This window comes from Gloeophyllum trabeum (assembly GCF_000344685.1).
Source record: "Gloeophyllum trabeum ATCC 11539 unplaced genomic scaffold GLOTRscaffold_00004, whole genome shotgun sequence".
NCBI classification, from domain to species: Eukaryota; Fungi; Basidiomycota; class Agaricomycetes; order Gloeophyllales; family Gloeophyllaceae; genus Gloeophyllum; species Gloeophyllum trabeum.
In genome coordinates, this window is record NW_006920413.1 from 1,250,095 (window position 1) to 1,270,704 (window position 20,610).

Sequence of the window (20,610 nt, forward strand, 5' to 3'; positions counted from 1 at the left end):
CACCCGCGTCCACACCGATGATGTATAAAATTCCTGGGGGCAAAAGCGCCCCGTCCTCTCGGCTTTCTGTCCTCCTGCTGGTCCCACCCTTCGCTGTCCATCTGCTTCAGCAGCGCACACGAACATGGCCGACAATACGGGCTTGCATTACAACGCGGAGCCGGCCACCATGGCTCCGGGGCAGCAGCAGGAGACGCCAGTCGAGAGGCGGAAGTCACGCGATACTCACTCTTCGTCCTTTGACAAGGAGAAGCAGCCCGCGGACTCCCAGGTTGTGTCGGAGCGGGACGAGGATGACGAGGAACCCGAAAAGTCGCGCCATTTCTTGTTCGCAATGCGCCGACCTGTTATCCTCACGTTATTGGCGGCTACTATCTTGGGATGGTGGATCACTGCGACAATCTTGCCCGCAACTCGGCATAGATGGTATGCATTTTTGGCCACACAACATGAGCATTTACCCACGTATTGGTTTCGATAAAGGATTGTGCAAACTCTTTTTGCATGGTTTTTCATCTTGTGAGTGACTTGATATGACAACCAGGCTCTCTGACTTACCCGTACAAGGGTCATCGCGTTCCGGTTCATTCCCGCCCGCGTGGTATCGCGTCCAGTAGAGGCTTTCTGGAAGCCCTGCGTCGAGAGGCCCTGGTTCAGCCTTCCGAGATATGTCCGACTCACCATTGGATGGCTCTGTCTCCTTGGCATTGTCTTTGGTTCTGCATTCGGCTTCCCTCTGCAAGATGTGAGACTTACCAATACCTATACTGGTTCAACCAATCTTATGTACCCGGTGGTTTACAGAACAGCAGTTACGGCGACCGTGCCATTTCGGTGCTTGGCCTGTTCGTCTTCCAGTTCGGCTTCTGGGCTACTTCCTCCAAGCGTCACCTGGTGCCATGGAACACCGTCATTGTCGGCTTGTTCTTCCAGCAGGCGATTGCGCTCTTCGTGCTGAAGAGCTCAGCCGGTTTCTCCATCTTCAAGTGGATCGCCGACTTGGCGTCGGATTTCTTGAACCAAGCGCAAACCGGTGTCGCGTTCTTCTTTGACCAGGAAACCGCTGACAAGCACTGGTTCTTTGCATCCACTGTGCGTCTTCGATTACCGGTTGGACTTGGTCTAACGGAGTAGTCTGATATGCATCTGCACTTTTTCTTTCGTAGCTTGGTGCCATCATCTTCTTCATTGCCTTCGTGCAGATGATGTACTACCTGGGCGTCATGCAGTGGATCATCAAGCACTTGTACGTATTTTACAGAGTGCGGCCTGTACGTTGCGTCGTACTGAACATCATCCTCTCAGCGCCTGGTTCTTCTTCAAGACCATGAACATCTCCGGAGCCGAGGCCGTCATTGCCGCCGCATCTCCTTGGATTGGCCAGGGCGAGTCTGCCTGCTTGGTCAAGCCGTACGTGGACCTGATGACAGTGTCCGAGCTGCACCTGGCCATGACTTCCGGTTTCTCGACTATCTCCGGCTCCGTCCTTGGCGCATACATCAACAAGGGCGTACCAGCTCAGAACCTGGTTACTTCGTCCGTCATGAGTATTCCTGCCTCCATCGCTATCAGCAAGATGCGCATGCCGGAGACAGAAGAACCTGTCACCCGTGGAATGGTCGTGGTTGACCGTGGTGAGGCTGACAAGGGTCAACGCCCAGCGAACGCCATACACGCGTTCAGTCTCGGTGCTGTCTTTGGTATCGTGGTCGCCGGCCAGATTCTGTGAGTCTCAGTGTTCTCTCAAAATTATCTCGGCGTGCTAAGTGTGACCCAGTTGCAACGTGTTCACCATCCTGTCTCTCGTTGCGACTATCAACGGTCTGCTCACTTGGATCGGCCGCGGCTTCGGCATCCACCACTTGACCCTGCAGCTCGTCTTGGGATATATCGGCTATCCAGTCACCTTCTTCTTGGGCGTACCAAGGGCTGAGATCCTCCGTGTCTCCCAGTTGCTTGCCACGAAGCTCGTCGCTAATGAGTTCGCAGCCTACACTGGTACCTATATTTCTCAGCTTTCTCGATCCGCTGCGATCTAATAAGTGTGCTGCGTAGATCTATATGAGATCATGCAGAGCTCGAATCCGCTGAGTCCCCGCGCATTCACCATCGCCTCCTACTCCCTCTGCGGGTTCGCAAACTTGGGCTCGCTGGGTATACAGATTGGTGTACTTGGCGCGATGGCGCCTTCGAGACGAAAGGTCATCGCATCAATTGCCACGTCCGCCATGGTCTGTGGCTTTATTTCGTGAGTCCTGCCGTCTTTGTCCGAGACCATGTTAGGTGATAACTGACTTGCATGTGCGCTCCGCAGAACGTTACAAACCGCTGGTATCGCTGGCATGCTTGTATGAGTTATTTATTGCTTTGTCTTGTCGGGTGGGAGTCTGTTGTAGTTATTATATTTTGTTTTTCTGATATAAAGACCTTTCCACGAGAAGACTCTGTCGGGTGGTGAAGATGGAATTCTACGTGTATTGGGTGACGCCGAGTTCATTCCTACGTCTGGCTAATTTACAGGGCGAACATGGATCGTCTCAACGGGTGTTGTAACGTTGGTCCTGCCTCCCGCAGAAGGCCGGTGGTACGTGTAACAACTAGAACACAGAAAAGAACTGCGAGGTCAAACCCACGTCGGGTACTGTTGTACAAATTATGTCGTAGTACTATGCTACAAATGTCCTTTGCAGCCGAAACAACTAGAAGTAATGATGGCATCGGGCCTTACATGGGACCGCCGACCCACTCCTTGACAAGCCCTTCCCAACACTCCTTACTCATCACCATATGTTCCCCTTCGCATGTCTCGAGCAAGACATCCCCTCTCTCGTCCAGAGTCTTCAAACCTATCGCATCCGTCGTATAGACAGGCTGCATCCGCATGGGAATAGTCGTCTTCTCAGCCTGCGAGACCATCGGAAGTTGGTCCCCCTCTCCAGCAGAGAGCAAGCGCTCCGCGGGGGCGTAGCTGCCGAACCAGGAGCTCTCCTTGGGGACGACGGTCTTGTCCTCCGTGAACAGGACCATGATGAACTTGTTCAACGACGCCAGGTTCTTGGCGTAAGTCTCGTTTCGCCCAGATGTTGGGGCCGTTATGGATGGCAGCCCGTAGTCCTCCGGGAGCTCGTTGTTGATGTTGGGCAGGAAATGGTTCCGAGCGAGGTAGATGGGTAGGTGGTCTGGGTCTCGGTAGTATTGCGCCTACGGAAACATGTTAGGGGGTATCTAATATGACGAGAGCGACAGGAGCGACCTGGATTATGTTCTGTTGCGCCCATGTACCATACACCCCACCCTTGACGGCGCGACGGGCAATTTGGCACCAGATATACCCAGGCCCTGTGCATCAGCAAATTCACCAACGTGTCAGATACTGTACTGGCATATAATGAGCTTCACCAACCTGGTTCGCACAGAGGTAGGTCCGAGACGCCCATGTGCTGAGAACCAAATGTGATGAGGTTATGTACTGGCGGTGAGTTGTAACGTTCGATATATGCGCGAAGGAATTGTCCGCCTGAGACACAAACACCGCACCGTCAGTCGTGTAGTGACGGGGAAACTATGTTGTATGGCTATTCGGACAGGAGATAGAAGCATACCTTGCGAGAATCCTATAGCGTCGAAGCCATCTCGAAGCTCTGGGATACCCTGTAATTGTTCCGCTACGACTTCAAGCTGCTCATTGATATTCCCAAACTATCATGGTCAGTAGAGCGGATTCAGTATATCATTTCAAGCTACCGTGACGGTAAGACATTAACTAACGTACCCAGCCCGCCTTCCGGTCGTCCTCCAAGTCCTCCGCCAGGAATATCGAATGTATGAAGATACCTTCGTGAATCTCCTTCACCTCATCCATAAACCTTATCATCCCAGGAGATGAGTGAGAATCCCCTGCGTATTGTATGATCAGTACGCCGTGAGTCGCGTCATGTTTATGAATCGTATCGACTGTTTGCTCGCTGGACTTACCCAGCCCATGCCAGAGGACTAGAGGTCGCGGCTTTGACCGCAAGCTCAGTCCTACAGCCGTTGCATTTGCTGCAGAAGGTGCGGTTGGGTACCCTGACACCCAACTCGGTGAAATTATCTGAGAACATAAGGCCAGCAGTCCCAATGCCAGCATAACCATGACCTCCAACTACTGACGGATTGCGGAATTGCGGGGAAGGCTAGGTCCACGTGGCTTATGTACCCTTTCAGAATCTGCCATGATCTGACAGCCACAAACAACGGACGTCGGCTTCTCGACTCTGCACGAAAACCCCAGACCTATAAGATCATCAGGTCGTTGGAAGCAACGCACGCTTCTCCAAGCAAATGGAACCAGCCCAAGAAACACAAGTTACTCGTCGTACTAATGTCTGCAAATTCAAGATCGATATGGATCGCGATTCCAATCCTACTGCCATTGGTAACGAAGTCGCCTACTCGGACGCTCGTGACTTGGGATGGCGCTTTGGAATAGCTCGTAACTGGAGTACCAAAGCTTTCTCCTTCCATTTTGACGGCACCCGTGTGCGAGCGGGCCGAACGTTGTCCATATCCGTTGACGTGCATGAGCCATGGACACGCCGCGCCGGGCATCACGAAGATGTCAATGTGTCTGTGGTCCAGGAAAAGCCCCTTCCGAACTACACCACAGAGCTGTATCAGCTAGGCTCCTTCTCGTGGAAGCAGCACAACCAGGCGTGGCAATGTACGGTTACCTTCACGATGATGGAAACGATCTGTATGGACACCTTCAGGGTACACGAAAAGATGAGGTCCACACTGACGAAGTCACTCTCGGATGGTCGCGTGATCGACACGCGGTTTTTCGCATACTCTCAACGCCTGAGGTCCGGCCAAGTGGGCGCTCCACTACCTATCTTTGTGAACAGCGCTCTTCTGAAAGACAGGTCGTCCTACTTTCATACATGTGTGTTTTATTTTTCTTTGCCTCAGTATGGGAAATCCAGGCTGAAGATTCCACAAAGTACTCTGTGGAGAAGGGTATGCGGAATCCTCGCTGGAAAAGCTTGACTCGCAGTTTCCGTCCACGGAAGAATCTGCTGTGGAAGAGTTTGAATACGAATCCGATAGTGATTTGTTGGAACCACCGGACGTCAACGACTTCCCAGCGGATGAGCCTAGCGATGTAAATCCTCAGGAACAGGTAGACTCAGGAGCTATTGGGGGACTTCAAAGAGATAATAGTAGTGCTAGTTCGCGCGGTGTCACCTGGGGAAGATCAGTTGTTATCAAAGACGTTGCGTACACCACGTGAGTTTTCTCCTAATACATCTATAAGGCACCTACTACTTACGGGGACTCGTAATACAGTCTGAAAGCCCTCATCTTTTATCTGTATACCGGCGAAATCAATTTCGCCCCGCTCAACTCAGAAAAGCCGTCTGCGATACCGCGGAGTGTCCAAGACGTCGATGACGTGTCACCGCCCCAGTGCTCTCCCAAGTCTATGTATCGCCTAGCAGATAAGGTGGGTGGCATCTATTTTATCCAGAAGTCTGAGTTGACCCAGTTGCATTCACTATGAGCAGATTGACCTGCCGGAACTGAAAACACTGTCTGCCGAGGCAATTCTAGGGAGCCTCTCGGAGAAGAATATCATCGAGGAGGTTTTCAGTAAGTTTACATCCAGGTACGTGGTGTTCGGATAGGGCACGACAGCGCCACACTTTTGACGATGGCCGCAATGTCCGACAGATATCCGGATATTCGTAGAATGGAGCTAGACAAATTGTACTTGAACGCACGCCAGCCTGAAGTAAGAAACGGCTTTATAGAAGTTATGAATACCATGGCCGGCGAACCACGGTTTGCTGATATTGCTGGGGCCCTTTTCCTTCGTCTCACGGGTTGATTTACTGTGCCACCTCACTTTGCTACGTGTCATTCCCTTGCCGGTGTACTGATGCCTTTCGTCATGCGCACGCTCTGGACGACTGCACCACGAATGTCTCCATGTGTAAGGTACACTTCATATACAAAGCAGGGATGACTATCTATTAGATAGATATCCTTCTCTATGCATCCACAACGTTAGCCAGTCCTAGCTCTCTTCCCGAAAGGCCCGACTTGGATTAGCAACGCTACATCGCCGTAGACATACGAGAGGCTAGCCTCATTCCCGAAGTGTGCTACGTGCGGCTGCTCGTGGCGATTACGCACCGCATTGAAGGGGGTCACCCAGTACACCTTCTGCACCTTGCGCCAGTCGCGATTTTCCCCCTCCTGAATCATCGTGCCATCCATTTCATCCAGCGCAGTCATATCTTCTGGTCCTTCATGTTCATAGATGTACTCAAATTCATTCGGTCCCGACATAATCATCTTCTCATCTCCCTCTTCCCAATAGATGACGCGGAGGGACACATCGAGCGAGAGCTTCTCCGCGACCCTCTTGAGTATGCCGTCGCTGCCCTTGAGGATGGCGAATATGTTGCGAAGAGATCGCCGCGAAGGATCAATGGGGTACTGGTGCCGGAGACCAAATCCGAGTCGACCACCTTCAGGTAAGAAGGTAGTGTCTTCGAGCAGCCTTTGGAACGTCTCCTTCAAGAGATCCTCTTGGGATAGAGTAGAGACAGGCATGGGCACCACAGCTTGGAGATCGTCGTAGTACAGATTGTAGGTGAGAGTCACTCGGTATCCCGAGTCCACCATAGTGACTTCATGCTCCACGTCGCTGTAAAACATAGCATACGCGACGGAATTCGGAGGCTTCCCGGCTAGAGCCTCCGCGGCGTCGAACGACCACTCCTCGCCCTTGTGACGAAAGATGAGTGTGCCCCCCTCATGTGCGCTGGGATAGATAATGACCAGCGACCCGAACATATTCTCAGCTCTGGGCGTGTCCTGGTGAGGCTTGAAGAACGACCCCTTTCCTGCGGAAGCGAAATGTACGTCAAACGTGCAGTCTGCACCCTAGTCGGCTCGCTTACCGTAGGTGTTCAGTTTATAGAGCTGCACCTTGATCGCCTTTTCCGCGTCTCCGCCTTCCAATAGCTGAGAGCGTAGGATGCGTATCAATGGTGACTGCTGCGGATTGACGTTGGTAGCGAAGTGAGTGATATCCAGCTTTCCTGCCTTCCGGTATGACTCGTCAAGGACGTCCACTTGATTCCTCCCGAACGTCGCAGGGACACAGGCTTCCGCAAGGGCCTGTAGTTTGTCTTCGGACCCCTCTGACATATTTATGTACCTACCGAGCGTCCAATTAGGTCTGACACCTTGGAGCAGGAATGCGGATACTCACCGGGCATCTTCATCCTTCCTGTAGTACAGGTCAAAGCTCTCTGGAGATAAGGTACAGACGCCACTGCAGTACGGTGGCTTGTTGGTGACCGCAGTCTTCAGAACCTCCAAATGCTCGTCTGAGATGTCATTCGAATAATTGTCCGAGATGCCATCCGAGGTGTCCGATGTATCTGACATGAGGATGTATATGAACCACTATGCGATGGCCTGAATGTTTGACCCCTCCTACCTCCAGTTTTTATACGGTGTATATCCCCCAGACCCTGTGTGTTTTTACGTGAACATTCACGCTAAGACTACCGGTACCGTCGTGACTCGCATATTTACCCACTATATATGTATAACGAGTCAGGATGAACACTGATCAGTGAACACCATGACAGGGCCAATCAGGACTCACCGGAAGCATCGAATGCGAGTACCTAGACGACCGCGATCAGCGGAACCAGCACGTTTTTGCCAGAACACGACCCCGTCTCCAGTCCCATGCCTTCCATGAGTAATTCCAAGTGATCACGCACTCATGTGCATCTTACTCACACTAACGTTCTATGGAAGATGCTTCAACAACTTCATTGCAACAACCGAGTGAGAGTACATCATCCTCTAACAATCAGTGACTATTGTGACTTGTTGTTATGGGAAGGGAGCAATAGCTAGATGAGTATCAATAAGGTGATGGAAAACACTGACGACAGACTATCCATAAATAGTAATGAAACCCTGAGGCGATGGAGAAAAGAGACGGCATACACGAGGCAGTGGCGTCAGGTGGGCACCTCGACCGAAATGAGAGGATGCGGCGGAGAGCGGAGAGCGGAAAAGCAAGAGGGGGAGGTGTGAGTGATGACAAGTTGGGATGGGGAGTCGGCAGCCGAGAAACAGTGATGTCGGTCGAGGGAAGAGTCGAAAACAGTGTCGATGTCAGTCGGGGGTGATGGGAAGGAAGCGTCGCCAGAGGGGGAAGATCGACGGGACAAGCGATAAAGTTACAACGAGTTTACAAATAAACGGTTAGCAGTCAAGCGAGACGAGGGATCAGCAGGTAAGCAGATGGTGGCATAGCCACCAAAATACGGCAGTTTTAACGAAGATACCGGGGAATCGTGGGCTGTTCAGTCAGATTCAACCATTTGGATAGCGCCGCATTGTTCACAGTGAGACCACATCGTCCTAGAGCCCGTGAGGCCAGTGGAGCACGCGATCCGAAGCTTCGGGATTTGCGAGCAGTTGGGACTAGAAGCAGAAAATATGTCAGTCTGGGCAAGAATACTTAGCAAATAAGCGTGGACGATGATACTTGCCTGTAGTGGCGAAGAGCAACAGTATTCCTGGGCTGAAGAAGAGAAGCCATCTTAGCCGAGGTCTCGGGCGAGAGCATATAGTTGGACTGGAAATATTGCTCGGCCTGGTTGGCGCCGTACATGTTGGGGAAGGGGTAGAGATCGAAGGATGGGTACGACGCAGCTGAATGTAACAGTTGTACTCAATGAGGTTCAATAGCACAGCTGGATATTACATACGCGATTCAGACCCACTGGACGCGGTAGAAGCGGTGCTGGCAGTCGAGGGCAAACGAATGTGGCGATACGGGTCGTTCATTGGCTCTGCATCAGACATGGACGCGTCAGACATGGCAACGTCGTTGTCCGACTCTTCAGTGGGAAAAGGAACGAGTCTGATTTGCTTCCGGTTCTGATGCGAGGCGAATTAACAGCATGTTCAAGAGGGCAGCAACGACAAAGGGACGTACGTCGGATGCGAGAGCGTCCACCGGCTCAGCCTCAAACTTTCTTTTGATGCCCATAGGGGATAGTAGCGGAGGGGCAAGTATGGGACAGCGAAAAAATAGGCGGGAGGAGGTGAGGGGAACTAGGAGAGCCTGGGGAGGGGAGCCGAGCGGCGAGACGCCGTACTATATACGAGAGCTGTATTTGCATCTATTTATTCAGGCCGAAGCCCGGAGCAAATCGCTGCTTTCCTTTTGCGACAAAACTAAATTACACGTATGGAAAAGCGCAGGTCATTCCCCACTGCCGATTGGCTGGGTCAAGGTGCCGAAGTCCGCCGGGGCATGTAACCTGTCTAATCTCACAAATCCGGCGAGACGCCTAGGCCTTACGGACGTCTCTCCGGCGCTCACCGGATGATTGTACCGTGCGAATCGGCCCCTCAGAGAAGCACCCGGTGGGAAGATCAGCTGTCGCTTCTCATTCAACGTGACGCAGTCACGGACACCCGGGCACGTGGACTCATCAGAGAGTTTGGACGACGTGGACGACCTCACCAGCGACGACGACGACGACGGCGGCAGCAGCGGCGATGGCGGAAATCGACCCGACGGACATACCCCTTCCAAGGCTGTTAGACCCGATCCTCGACTACTTCTCTTCTCACCTGCCCGGCCCTGTGTACTCTTTCCTGGAAACCGTGCTAGCCCACTCATTTGCCTTGTTTACTGCCCTCTTCTCTCTTGTATACGCTTTAGCGACCTCCAGACCGTCGGAATGGGATGCACAGACAGTTTTACCACCCTTGATTAGTCTCCTCGCCGCGTACCTCGCACTACTGAGCGTATATCGCACGACGAGCTGGATGGTCCGCTCGAGCCTGTGGTTCGTCAAGTGGGGCGTGATCGCGGGTGCCCTCTTTGCGGGGACTGGTTGGGTCATGGGCAATAACGCTGCAGGCGGAGGCGGTCTTACGTCTGCCATTGGCGGCATTCTACTTGATATGCTCAATGGCCCCGGTCAAAACGCGGCGGGCGGGGCTCGACGGCAGACCCACCGCACGCAATCGAGGTCGCGCACGCCCAGGCCTAAGCCCTGGGAGTCGTTCGACAGACATCGTGAATGGCAGTACCAAGAGGATCGGGGTGAGGAGGACGATGGGGAGATGAGCAAGATCTTCCATGACGTCCTGAACGCAGCTGGGACAGCCTTTAGAGAGGGAGGTTGGTGGGAGACTTTGAAGAGTGCAATGGATCGTAATGTGGAGAATGGAGATGCGGAAGATGGAGGTGACGAGCGCACGCCTCGAAGAAGACAGCCGAGTAGAAAGACGAAGCTTAAGACGGGAGCTGCGCGCTCACAATGACCAATGCTTATTGGCCAACTATGTATCCCTGATGGCTGGAATGGCTTGTATCAATAGGTGAGTTTTAGAATAAGACATTCAGCGGTTCTTCTTGACGCTCTGATTTCAGTAGAACGGACAGTCCTTTCTGCACAGCTCAAGGACGATGCGGTGATATCCTCATGACAGTGACTTGTCCTGGTCCCTCTTTGGATAATAATGAGTAATCTGTGTTGTGTGCCACACTCGGGTTTGCAAACGTTATAAGCGCTGGCCTTGTATAGCAATGTTGAATTTGGATATTGGTGTGACAGAGGCTCGAACCCTTTGTTGGGATATCCCAATGTAATTCTTATGCTACCCCGGAACTCTCAATTCAGGCCACCGTACGTAACCCCATTTACTTCAGGGAAAGGCTGTGATGTCATATAGCAGCACCAGAACTCACGAACCAGACCTGCACCAATTGCTATCGCCCGTGGGCGTGACGCATTTCCCATAGGACATTCAACAAGGCTCGGTCTTCGCGATGATTCATCTTATTGGCCACCTTATGTTGAATGGGTGACGTACGGTTGTTGCCTATATGCTACATACTTGAGTACAGGGAAGGACCAAGTCTGTCTTGTCACTGTTCATGTCTCGGATATATCCCGAGGCAGGTCAGGAAGCCGATGGAGCCTGCGCGTTGTGCGCTCTACGCGGTATCGTCTCCAAATCGGTAGGGCGCTAGTGCAGGACGATACAGTGACGAATATACAGGGTGGGCTCCTTTCGGCAGTGTTGCAACCGAATAGGGTACGGGACGTCCAGGAAGTCTCGGATCTGACACGACACGAGACGTCGCGCAGCGAGGTGAACAGAAAGATATGCATAATATATAGCGGAAACCCCGAGGACAGGAACAAGACAACTAAGCCTTTGTAGCCTCTGGATTTTGTCGTCGGTAGCTATCAACGCCGAAAGGTTAGGTCTGTTAAGCACATCTAAGGAACATGACTTACTTCCAGATACGAACCAGTTGCCCCGCACCAGTCGCTCCAACGAAAAAGTTGACCTTTGTTTCATCTAATGAGCATGGGAAGGAGCAGACCAATATCTCCACGTACTGCAGCAAGACTGTAGTTAACTGGCGTGATAACGAAGGAGTATCGGACCCAGATCACACCCGTAGCCATCAAGGCTGTATATGATGGGTCAGTTCAGGTCCTTCGTATACAGTGAGCTGGACGTACCAAGGTTTTGTGACACACTCAGTTTCTCCGGTGGGCGCTGCAAATCCTTCAAGCCCGCAGCAACCAAGCACCACTTCATCATCGGCGCCCAAAAGAAGACAGTCTTAGGGCCTGTAGCGTTCTCCGTTCAGGGAGCCAGTTCATACGATCCTGACACTCAAGTACGTGCCTGCTGGGTGGTTCAAGAACGCCTGGAAGCGAGAAGTAGCCGCCGTCGTAGCTGGTCCTGACATTGCTCAAATTTTCTGTACTGAGGTAGACTACAAAGGTTCGAAAGTCAAAGAACGAGGGGCGAGGACAACGTCTGAGGATGGACGGCGGACCCGGGAATGGATGACTGATATCCTGCCGTACGGTGGGAACTCTCGGATTTAGACCCGGAGGCGGATGTGGGGAAAGCGTGACATTGTCACCGTACGCCTTCAGGTTGCTTTAGGTGTGCCCAAAGACACTATTTGCGGTAAATGCACAGGGCTTCTTCAAGTTAGAGACGACTGTCCTGTAGGAGGGTACACAGAGCAGAGCCGTCTTTACAACAGCTAGGCAGGACCTCGCCTGCTTGTCGTCTTTCGGGGCAGTCTGAGTACATCTTTTGCATTCAGGCAATCCTAGGCCTTTTGATCACTATCTTTTATTGAAGGTAAGCCTTGAAGCATACACCGTAAGTGCCTACAAAGGACCCGAAGCTGCGCCGGTCGTAGACTTCAAGTGCGTACGTATACGATGATATGTCACGGACACGTGTCAGAGTAACACTCGTTTCTTTCAACTGAAGTTCCGATCGTTGAGCTTAGGCTGTACGCACACTATCACCTTATGGCTTCCCAGGATATTACTCTCGCCGATCCGGTCGCGGAGGAGAAATCTAAGAGTATATATGACACGTGCTGGTATTGCCGGAAAGTGGTCGGTAAAGCAAAGGTAAAGAGATGTGCCAATTGTAGGTACGTGAAGTCTCGCACCGACCGCACCCGGACGCAGCACGTCAGTTCTGCCATGCTGAACAAGGATACGATTCCTAGGATGGTGTGGTACTGCTCCAAGGATTGCCAGAGAAAAGCGTGGCCAACTCACAAGCCCCGCTGCATGACCGGCTCCAATCTCTGGGAGCAACTAGCCAATGATCCGGACGGGGACGACAAAGCAGCCCTGCATAAAGATCTGACAAAATGGGTAGCCACATGGAGGGACGTTATCAGCACCTACGCAATTCACGCCCTCGACATAGCAAACCACGGCCGACAGAGGATCAACACCCATACGTACGTCTCTATTCCTCACAAGACAATCGCACAGCTTACTCACTCTGGCCATCGCAGGATTCTGATAGAACTGGAAAGCCGTAGGAACCGTTCAACGCGGGCTGACATGTTCAGGGTGAGCGGTTCTGTGCAATTTTCGCCATGGCTGAGGTCCTGAGCATGTGGCACTCGAGATTGTCAAAGCTAGCTTGCTTTCGCAGCAAGAATTCACAGATTGGATCAATAGTGCGGACATCCTACCCGAAGACCTCGCGCGTGTACGGGAAAATCGGGGAGCCGACACTGTTCAAATCGCTCTCACTTGTGATGGTCAGGCTTTACGATTCCTCTGGTTCCAACTCAGGGATAACGGGGAATCCTGCGAGAGAGACAAAAGGGAGTTCTCGGCATTTATGGCGAAAGCATGGCCCATGCTTCTGGAGGCAGTCATTAACTCCGGAGATCCAGACATGGAGATGTCGGAAGCTTTAGCGGCTCTGACCGACGAGCAGAACGCGATGATTATGGACATGATGGCGGAACATATGTTGTAAAGGAATGCATCAGACAGCCAGGAACCACATGGACCTGTTAACGGTAACTGCGACAAGCAAAACATATGTCGCAAGACGTTCACAGGCATGCACACGACTGGCGACAAGACGATGCGGCGAACCGAGCGATCCCAAGAGAAGGTTCTCACAAAGCCTTATAGAAATCCTCTTCAGTCCAACCATACGTTCTTTTCAACTTCTTCGCGAACTCCTTCAACATCACGGGATGAATAGTCGGATCAGGGTGGGCTAATAAATACACAGCGCATAAGCATATCATCTATCCATCATGTGAGGGAGACCTTACGTTTGTGGAATGTAATAGGCTGGAAGGATGGGAAATAGTCAAATACCCCTAGACGATCAATGAAGTGTGAGTGAATGCACTTACTGGATCAGAGGGATCCGGCGGATCGAATCGAACACTGGAACCCGCGGTACTAGGATCGTATTCGAAACCCATCTCTCTCATTACCTGCGATGGGAGTAAATAAGGAGCCATATCCTTCTAAATGGTTATACTCACCTTCAGGAAATGTTCCCATTTCATAGGAGCTTGCCCCTTCTTCTCGTCCTCTGCGGTCCCGAGCAACTGGTGCATCAGATCTTTGGACTTCTTGCCTAGCCTCACGAACCAGCTGTGTTTGCTACCCTTCTTGACTGGTTCGGCGTCTTCCTCGTCCTCGCCCTTCTTCCTGCGTCCGAACCTCGACAAGAGGCCCTTTTTCTCCTTGTAGAACGATGACGCATGATCCGGGCGGGACTTGATCTTCGTCTTGGAGCTGTCAAGGCCTTCCGATTGTAGGTACGACCGCGCGGACTGTGCAGTCGGCAATGATGCAGTCGACATATAAGGCAAGTATGTCGAAGAAGTGTTGACCGAAGATGGCCGAGGCACTGACGTGGGCGACTGAGGACCATTGGCAGAAGGTGAGGAACCCTTCTTCTTTTTCTTTTTGGTCGGTGTCTGAGGAGAAGTGGGTTGAGTAGAATGAACAGGACTCGTGGACTCTTGGGCGGGTTTCGGTCCCTCAGATTGCGCGGACACAACAGGCACCGGTGACTCCGTGGTTTGGTCAGTAGCCGCGGTAGCTGCAGACTTCTTCTTCTTCTTTTTGGGTTTCTTCTTCTTCTTCTTGGCTTCGTGCGATACATGCTCTTCATCTTGTACCTCTTCCACAGTTACTCCGCGTCCTCTGGGCGGTTGAGCTGCGCAGCACAGATGAGCCACAGACGTAGAGCCTGCATAAGGATATGTACCTTGCGTCGTCCCGTTCCTCGCGGACGGTGCGATAGGCTCTAAAGGAGGTACTTCTTCGTCGTCCTCAAATGCGGGGGAAGGCTTCTGGCCGCCGAAGAAAGGTTTACGGGGCTGCGTCCTGGTCTTGGTTTTGATATTTGGGTCGGCAGAAAATAAACGGCCTACATGTCGTCGTCTGAGTGCTCCCTATCCGGTGGTTACTAGGACTGACCTCTGAGTGAACCGAGCAACTTGATGAAGGGATTTCCTTTCACTTCGTCATCAACGTTAAGGTCGGCCTCCGCATGAGGCGATTTCGGGTTAAGGTAGTCAGGATCCTGTAAAGCATAGTCCATTGCTTCTCGCAACAGATCCCTGGCCTGCTCCTCTTCTTCCGTATCATATTCCTCATCCTCGTCGTCGGTCTCGTAATCATCCTCGTCATCTTCGGTGTCATACTCATACTCGTCCTCGCTCTCTTCCTCAGAGGAGTCCGAGACAGATTGAAGGGAGGGCATGGAGGTATCACTCTCGTCTCCTGGGCCAGCTGTTATCGCAAGAGGTGCCTTCTTAGAAGTTTTACCACCCTTGACTCCAGAGCCGGACGGACCACCGGATATTTCGTCCTCTTCACGGAGGGATGGCATGTAGAATGAATGCCACTGGGGAGTTCTCTGTTTATCCTCGGTAAGATCCCACAGGTCATCGATGTCTTTCCCGGACACAGCCTTATAGTTCTATACAATGCCGCACGGCGATTAGTTTTGGATACGAAGTACCAAAGTACTGACATACGGTATTGATCGTCTTCCACAGCATTTCAAGGCCTTGCTTAGTCTTCGTCCTCTCGAGCGGGAAGACGTAACTCTTGATTGATAGATCCTTCGCGGCCTTATCGGAGAATAATTGAGCGTCGACCCAGTTCTCATATTCTTCCGGCATATTACGAGGGGTGTTCTTCAGCTGGGTGGAGTCGAGACCTAGCAAAGGTCCCTCGATGATATCTTGTAATTCTACAGCCATCTATACGGCAATGGAGTTCGGAAGTCCGGAAAACAATAAGTTGATGAATTTCGCAAGATGTTGGTCAAACCCACGACGTACCGCCAAGTCTCCGACGGCATCCCAAACCGCCTGAGGGAAGCGCTTCGCTTCGCGGGGCGATTCGTCCACGGCGTCATGCAGGATGGAATACAGCACTTGCTTCGGATAACGAGACTGAGGCAGGCACAGCTCAATGATAATTGAGTCCAGGAAGGACTTGTATACTGTTCTCAACTCTTGCCAATCAAACATCATCTCGGGATCATCGGGATCGCTGTTAGGCACCGGCTTGAAGTATCGAGCGTAATGCGCTAATAAGTGACATGAACCTTCAAACACCCGCAAGTAGGTAGTGGCTGGGGAACTTACGAGCTGCCATCACATAGATAGAGAATTTTGCGTGGTATACATTCACCAGTTCGTTGACCAAGTCGTATAAGACGAGGTAGAGTTGTTTAAGTCGCTCGTCTCGTCGGATCTGGCTCCTGGCGGTGTTGTCTCTTAAGCCTTCCTCATCGAGGTTATGCAGCGTATCCCGAACGAGCTTCCACGCGGCAGCAGCCATGTACGAATTGTGGATTCTAAGCCATGATCAAGCAACAGGGCATATAGTGTGATTTAGCGGACAGATTGCATACTGTGACAATTTATTAATTGCGAACCTTGTAGCTACGATCGAGGCCACGTAGTTGGGATTCTGCAAAGGATTAGACTTACGAGGGGGAGTTCGACTCTGAACCTCTGCCACAATTTCAGGGTAGAAGCATTCATAGTCTTGCAAAGTGTTGATTTCATCAAGGGCAGCTAACATGTTACAGGGATGGGGATTCAGACTAATCGCATCACGATCTATGCATACCGTTAAACTGGGCGTGCGCAATCCGTAGACATCTCTCCAGCCTGAAAGGAGGTCCCAGAGCCTTTTTGGCCATCTCAACGCGTTTCTCGAGCAGGTCATCTGAACGGTATGAGCCCCTATGGCAGATCTAATGGTATATCAAAGTTAGATATGGCACGTACCCCCTAGTAGATCGAGCTTCTCTCTGCCGCTGATTTTGTTTGCCAGGACGAGCTCTCCAGTTCCCATTGACCCAAATTTTCCGTTGCGCAGCACTAGTGCTCGTGCGGTCGTGGGCTTTTCACCATTTTCAGTCCGCTTGCCTTGATATCTTGAGGAGACATGTCTCGGACCGACTGGAACTAGTTCTCGGGATTTGGATTCTGTAATGGGAGGCTTAGCAGGCTTTCCCTTCGAAGCCATAGTCGCATGCAGCTCCCAAAAATGACCAGCCGACAGCCAACAACAGAGATGCAGAGAGAGTATTCAGTTCACTCGGTTTCAGATAATATTGCCGGAACTGGCAGCGGCGCGCGAGCACGGTACCGTCGCGACTGCCGGGCGCTTGTGCTAACAGGTATTGCATTTCAGCGCCAGACTCGTCGGTTCGTCCTTGATTCATCCCTAACACGAACGTTAAGTATCTCCAAAGCATACGCCTGATTCGACCATCCGAATGTTTCCCCTGATGAACGTAGGAGCTGTGTTGGGTGGCGCTGAAACATACGAAACATTTCGGGCAGGGCATGCATCAGGATCACTCGGGTCACCATCAGTCGGGAATGACGGGACTTATATGACTACCAATGTCGAAATGAGAGCCTTGGCGGTCCCCGACCCCTCGACTGGCGACCTTCGACGACTTCATTCTGCTGGTCAGACCGGTACCCCCTTCGCCCTTCGTTAAGTGGTTTTGGCCTTGATGGCTTCATTCAACGTCTCCCGTAAGTAGCAGCGTGATATACTGGTACAGTACCTTCGTGGACTGACGCTGTGTCCAATGTCTATCTTTAGTGGAGGACAGTTCGCCTCTGATTTCTTACTCACCTGCGGAAGCTTGGACGGATAGCCCTGAGAACGATCCATTGGTTCAGGTAGGCCGCCTTAAATGAGCACTGCAGGGTCTGAATCCTGTTACGAACTAATTTTATTTACGCACTAGAGCTACTCCGCTTCTTCGTTGCACGCAACTTCTGCGCAGGGCGCAACCGCTACCATCACATTCAATGGTAGATAAATTGGATTGCCTCCGTCGAATTCAGGATTGAAATCGGGACTCTCAGGGACTGGCATCTGGTTCTTTGGAGGTCGGAGACCTGAATATGGGTCATATACCTTGTCTATCGACGGGCAGACGACGAGCAACGGAGATGCCAACGCAGCAGTACCCGTGTTTGACCAATTACTAGCAGGAGCTTCCAACCTAGGAGCGGGGATGCATACAGCTGTCTTGACGAACACGGGATCTGAATCAGGACTGGACCTCGACTCTGTCGTCTTCGAGGCTGCAATAGGATCATCTGGGTGCGTCCATGCCTTTGGCATAGGTTGCCCATGACCTTACTTTGACTCTCAGTCAAAGTATCTCTAATCAGACAATCGACGATGCGCAGCCTCAGATCACCTTCTCTTCTGATTGGAAAGCAAATACTGGTGCAGAGTACATGCAGAACACTCTGCAGTAAGTGATATTGGGCGGTTGTTAGCAAACTAATCCATCTAATTACGCGCCAGCTTCACGCAGAATGGGGGAGCAACAGCTTCCATGACATTCTCTGGCGAAGCTGTTGCAATCTATGGCACTGTGTCTCCTGATCACTCTGATTTCTCAGTTGCGATCGATGGAAAGACTACCACGTCCGGTGCAGGCGGTGGTGGTCTCGCTCGAGTCCTTCATGCTCAGGTAAATACTACTGTTTCGCGTCTAAATCACTCCGACTGACGCTCCATTTAGACATTGTTGGTCAGTGCCAACCCTTTCGCTCATTAAGATATCGCTTAGTTGTTCCCTTTGGATAGTATTTTGCCAGCGGCCTTGGTCATGGACAGCACAACTTACTGCTCACAGCCAATCCTGAACATGCTGGACAGCAAAATACCGGTGCTTTCATGGATGTTGACGCCATGCGGGTTTACAGTGCTACCGGAGGAAGCAATAGCAATAATGCGAAAGCGAACCCTTCGGACAGCAAATCGTGAGTTGCTGTTTGGACGATCTCCGACTATAGTCTTATGTTCTGCAAACATAGGAGCTCGAATAATGGCTCATCGTCGAGACACGGGTTGAGCAGTGAATCAATAGGAATTATTGCAGGCGCTGTTGCAGGAGCCCTTGTCCTACTCGGAGCCGTCGCTTTGATTCTATTCTTCCTGGTACGCAGGCGTAATCGTCGGAAACGCAGTCGCATGCCCCTTCAGTCACCACGTTCGCCCGACCTTCCAATGCAAAGACCCGAGATGACGGAGCCAGGCGTGCGACGCTCGGATAGCGTCGGGCGGTCATTCCCTGCTCCTGTATACAACCCACGACCGGCAGGGTATGGTGCGATATCCGGGCAAGCTGCAAGAACTAGTCGCGATTCAGACGCTGGTTCGATCCGGTCGATCCAGTCCTACGACTCAAGCTCCCGGTTAATATTGGACCCGGCTCCCAAGGGTAGGATACCAAGACCACCACCCCCTACTGTGGCACGAAGTGGAGGACCTGCTCCTCCACCTTGGTCGGACTATCAAGAGGTCAGTATCTCTCGCTCCCAATGATATGATATACCCCAGTAGCCCGAGCTGACGCATAGCAGGGCCAACCCATACGACCGTTCCGGCCACCAGACCTCCACTTATCACCTGTACCCCTATAGCAACGGTCCTACCATAGTCACCTCCCACACATTCTCTGTGTCACTGTCTGTCAGCGTCTGTGTTGTTATAGTTTCATTCCGATTTACTTATAGCGTCCTGCTGTCCACCCTTGTCTCCTGCGTGAGAAATGATAAATATAAATGGGAATTGGGACCCCGCCATAGCGACAAGGCGGCGGTGTTGATTGACTGCATCAGTCAAGCGAGTATTTGTTGGCGGAGGCCTTAGCTTTTGCTTTACACTCCTTTCTCCTCGTCCGAGCTGCGCTCGCTTTCCTACAAGCCTAGTCTTCTTTCTTTCTGCGTCCCCTCCCGCTAGGTCGAAGCAAGTCTTCCTTCAGTTTCCTTCCTTCCAAGTATCCTGGCACGCACCGAGCAGCGCTCGATTTCCCCCAAGGCACCCAGTAGCAAGTCGACGTCAGAGCTTTCAAGTGTATTACAACAATGGGAAACTTGATCTGGCATGAATATGCTCGTTTGCTCGCCGTTACGTCCAGTGTTTGTGAGTGGTCGTACTCAAATGACGGAGTGGAAGGATGCTGACAAGCTACTGTCCTTGCGGCGAGCAGATACTATATGGGCGAGTTTCTGGGGCTTCTATTACCGAAAGTTCTTTTGGGATTTCGTTGGCGGCATCGTTAGGGCTCCCGGAGGTCTTCAGTACGTGTCACATCCCAGGCCCACCCTGTTGTACAGTCTTGCTGAGTATCTTGAATTGACTAGGCCGTCTAAAGCCAATGCCGTCTTCATTACCCTGATCGTAAAGGCCCCTGTCATTCAGATTCTGGCTATGCTCCTTGCCTTTGTCATACTGGCGCTTGAATTGCCGATTCCGCAAATTAAAGGCACCATGATACATCGGAACTTCGTCATTAGAATACCTTTGTTATTGCTGCAGGCGTTCCTCACGATCCTGTTCTATCAAGTGAGTCATGAAAGCATCCTGGGACCCGATACCGATGCTGATAGACGTGGAAGGGGACGAACGCGGCCTTGTGGTCCATGATAACTGCCGCTTGCTACGGTCGAGCTGTCGTGTTGGGCGAGACAATGAAAGAAGCGAAGGATAATAGAGGGAAGGGTGGGCGCGCTTGATCCGGCGTGAGCCTCCCGACTCGTTTCTCTCCGTGCCGAAGGGTAGGGGAGCATTGTGCAGGACCGGCTGGTTCCCGTTCTGGACTCCTTTTCTTATAAACATCGGTCGCTGGCGTCTCCAACTCAAATACTTGTATTTGTTTGCTATCGTTTCTGCTATGCAG

The 20,610-nt window shown here is 51.9% G+C and overlaps 11 protein-coding genes across 11 annotated transcripts; 6 read left to right on the plus strand and 5 right to left on the minus strand.

Annotated features, from left to right (window-relative positions):
* Positions 1–26: 26 nt before the first annotated feature.
* GLOTRDRAFT_73784 (uncharacterized protein) lies at positions 27–2,944 on the plus strand. The gene is made up of 9 exons (XM_007866124.1): positions 27–426; positions 484–519; positions 568–745; positions 805–1,092; positions 1,167–1,246; positions 1,306–1,725; positions 1,778–1,998; positions 2,056–2,248; positions 2,315–2,944. The coding sequence occupies exons 1-9, from the start codon at positions 125–127 to the stop codon at positions 2,352–2,354; spliced, it is 1,758 nt and encodes a 585-aa protein (XP_007864315.1). The 5' UTR covers positions 27–124; the 3' UTR covers positions 2,355–2,944.
* GLOTRDRAFT_137570 (alpha/beta-hydrolase) lies at positions 2,725–4,027 on the minus strand (the record flags this gene model as incomplete). The annotated part of the gene is made up of 6 exons (XM_007866125.1): positions 3,976–4,027; positions 3,773–3,897; positions 3,603–3,699; positions 3,404–3,517; positions 3,254–3,339; positions 2,725–3,201 (listed from the first exon to the last, which is right to left on the minus strand). The coding sequence occupies exons 2-6, from the start codon at positions 3,872–3,874 to the stop codon at positions 2,725–2,727; spliced, it is 876 nt and encodes a 291-aa protein (XP_007864316.1). The 5' UTR covers positions 3,875–3,897; positions 3,976–4,027.
* Positions 4,028–4,386: 359 nt separating this feature from the next.
* Positions 4,387–5,666, plus strand: GLOTRDRAFT_127547 (uncharacterized protein; the record flags this gene model as incomplete). Its single annotated transcript, XM_007866126.1, has 4 exons — positions 4,387–4,924; positions 4,983–5,268; positions 5,329–5,485; positions 5,547–5,666. 4 exons carry the CDS (start codon positions 4,387–4,389, stop codon positions 5,664–5,666), a joined length of 1,101 nt encoding a protein of 366 aa, XP_007864317.1.
* Positions 5,667–6,048: 382 nt separating this feature from the next.
* GLOTRDRAFT_115211 (uncharacterized protein) lies at positions 6,049–7,524 on the minus strand (the record flags this gene model as incomplete). Its single annotated transcript, XM_007866127.1, has 4 exons — positions 7,496–7,524; positions 7,265–7,436; positions 6,951–7,210; positions 6,049–6,893 (listed from the first exon to the last, which is right to left on the minus strand). Exons 3-4 carry the CDS (start codon positions 7,198–7,200, stop codon positions 6,049–6,051), a joined length of 1,095 nt encoding a protein of 364 aa, XP_007864318.1. The 5' UTR covers positions 7,201–7,210; positions 7,265–7,436; positions 7,496–7,524.
* Positions 7,525–8,381: 857 nt separating this feature from the next.
* Positions 8,382–8,886, minus strand: GLOTRDRAFT_37701 (uncharacterized protein; the record flags this gene model as incomplete). Its single annotated transcript, XM_007865706.1, has 3 exons — positions 8,382–8,525; positions 8,591–8,751; positions 8,790–8,886. 3 exons carry the CDS (start codon positions 8,884–8,886, stop codon positions 8,382–8,384), a joined length of 402 nt encoding a protein of 133 aa, XP_007863897.1.
* A 696-nt stretch (positions 8,887–9,582) lies between these two features.
* On the plus strand, positions 9,583–10,612 carry GLOTRDRAFT_73793 (uncharacterized protein). Its single transcript, XM_007866128.1, has 2 exons — positions 9,583–10,419; positions 10,472–10,612. The coding sequence occupies exon 1, from the start codon at positions 9,589–9,591 to the stop codon at positions 10,360–10,362; it is 774 nt and encodes a 257-aa protein (XP_007864319.1). The 5' UTR covers positions 9,583–9,588; the 3' UTR covers positions 10,363–10,419; positions 10,472–10,612.
* A 293-nt stretch (positions 10,613–10,905) lies between these two features.
* Positions 10,906–11,897, minus strand: GLOTRDRAFT_110459 (mitochondrion protein). Its single transcript, XM_007866129.1, has 5 exons — positions 11,746–11,897; positions 11,577–11,687; positions 11,451–11,524; positions 11,346–11,398; positions 10,906–11,291 (listed from the first exon to the last, which is right to left on the minus strand). Exons 1-5 carry the CDS (start codon positions 11,807–11,809, stop codon positions 11,255–11,257), a joined length of 339 nt encoding a protein of 112 aa, XP_007864320.1. The 5' UTR covers positions 11,810–11,897; the 3' UTR covers positions 10,906–11,254.
* Positions 11,898–12,272: 375 nt separating this feature from the next.
* GLOTRDRAFT_120486 (uncharacterized protein) lies at positions 12,273–13,620 on the plus strand. Its single transcript, XM_007866130.1, has 5 exons — positions 12,273–12,288; positions 12,352–12,520; positions 12,599–12,838; positions 12,896–12,953; positions 13,012–13,620. The coding sequence occupies exons 2-5, from the start codon at positions 12,393–12,395 to the stop codon at positions 13,369–13,371; spliced, it is 786 nt and encodes a 261-aa protein (XP_007864321.1). The 5' UTR covers positions 12,273–12,288; positions 12,352–12,392; the 3' UTR covers positions 13,372–13,620.
* GLOTRDRAFT_39174 (uncharacterized protein) lies at positions 13,517–16,916 on the minus strand (the record flags this gene model as incomplete). The annotated part of the gene is made up of 13 exons (XM_007865798.1): positions 13,517–13,620; positions 13,679–13,697; positions 13,763–13,846; positions 13,898–14,311; positions 14,420–14,580; positions 14,632–14,793; positions 14,856–15,348; positions 15,407–15,634; positions 15,716–15,966; positions 16,025–16,236; positions 16,318–16,459; positions 16,515–16,613; positions 16,676–16,916. The coding sequence occupies 13 exons, from the start codon at positions 16,914–16,916 to the stop codon at positions 13,517–13,519; spliced, it is 2,610 nt and encodes an 869-aa protein (XP_007863989.1).
* Positions 16,917–17,296: 380 nt separating this feature from the next.
* GLOTRDRAFT_73802 (uncharacterized protein) lies at positions 17,297–19,459 on the plus strand. The gene is made up of 10 exons (XM_007866131.1): positions 17,297–17,437; positions 17,508–17,587; positions 17,656–17,722; positions 17,777–18,017; positions 18,070–18,174; positions 18,228–18,396; positions 18,448–18,456; positions 18,513–18,688; positions 18,743–19,229; positions 19,292–19,459. The coding sequence occupies exons 1-10, from the start codon at positions 17,416–17,418 to the stop codon at positions 19,349–19,351; spliced, it is 1,416 nt and encodes a 471-aa protein (XP_007864322.1). The 5' UTR covers positions 17,297–17,415; the 3' UTR covers positions 19,352–19,459.
* Positions 19,460–19,795: 336 nt separating this feature from the next.
* GLOTRDRAFT_37644 (uncharacterized protein) lies at positions 19,796–20,446 on the plus strand (the record flags this gene model as incomplete). The annotated part of the gene is given in 4 exon segments (XM_007865702.1): positions 19,796–19,879; positions 19,899–20,011; positions 20,075–20,276; positions 20,330–20,446. 4 exon segments carry the CDS (start codon positions 19,796–19,798, stop codon positions 20,444–20,446), a joined length of 516 nt encoding a protein of 171 aa, XP_007863893.1.
* Between the last annotated feature and the right edge of the window lie 164 nt (positions 20,447–20,610).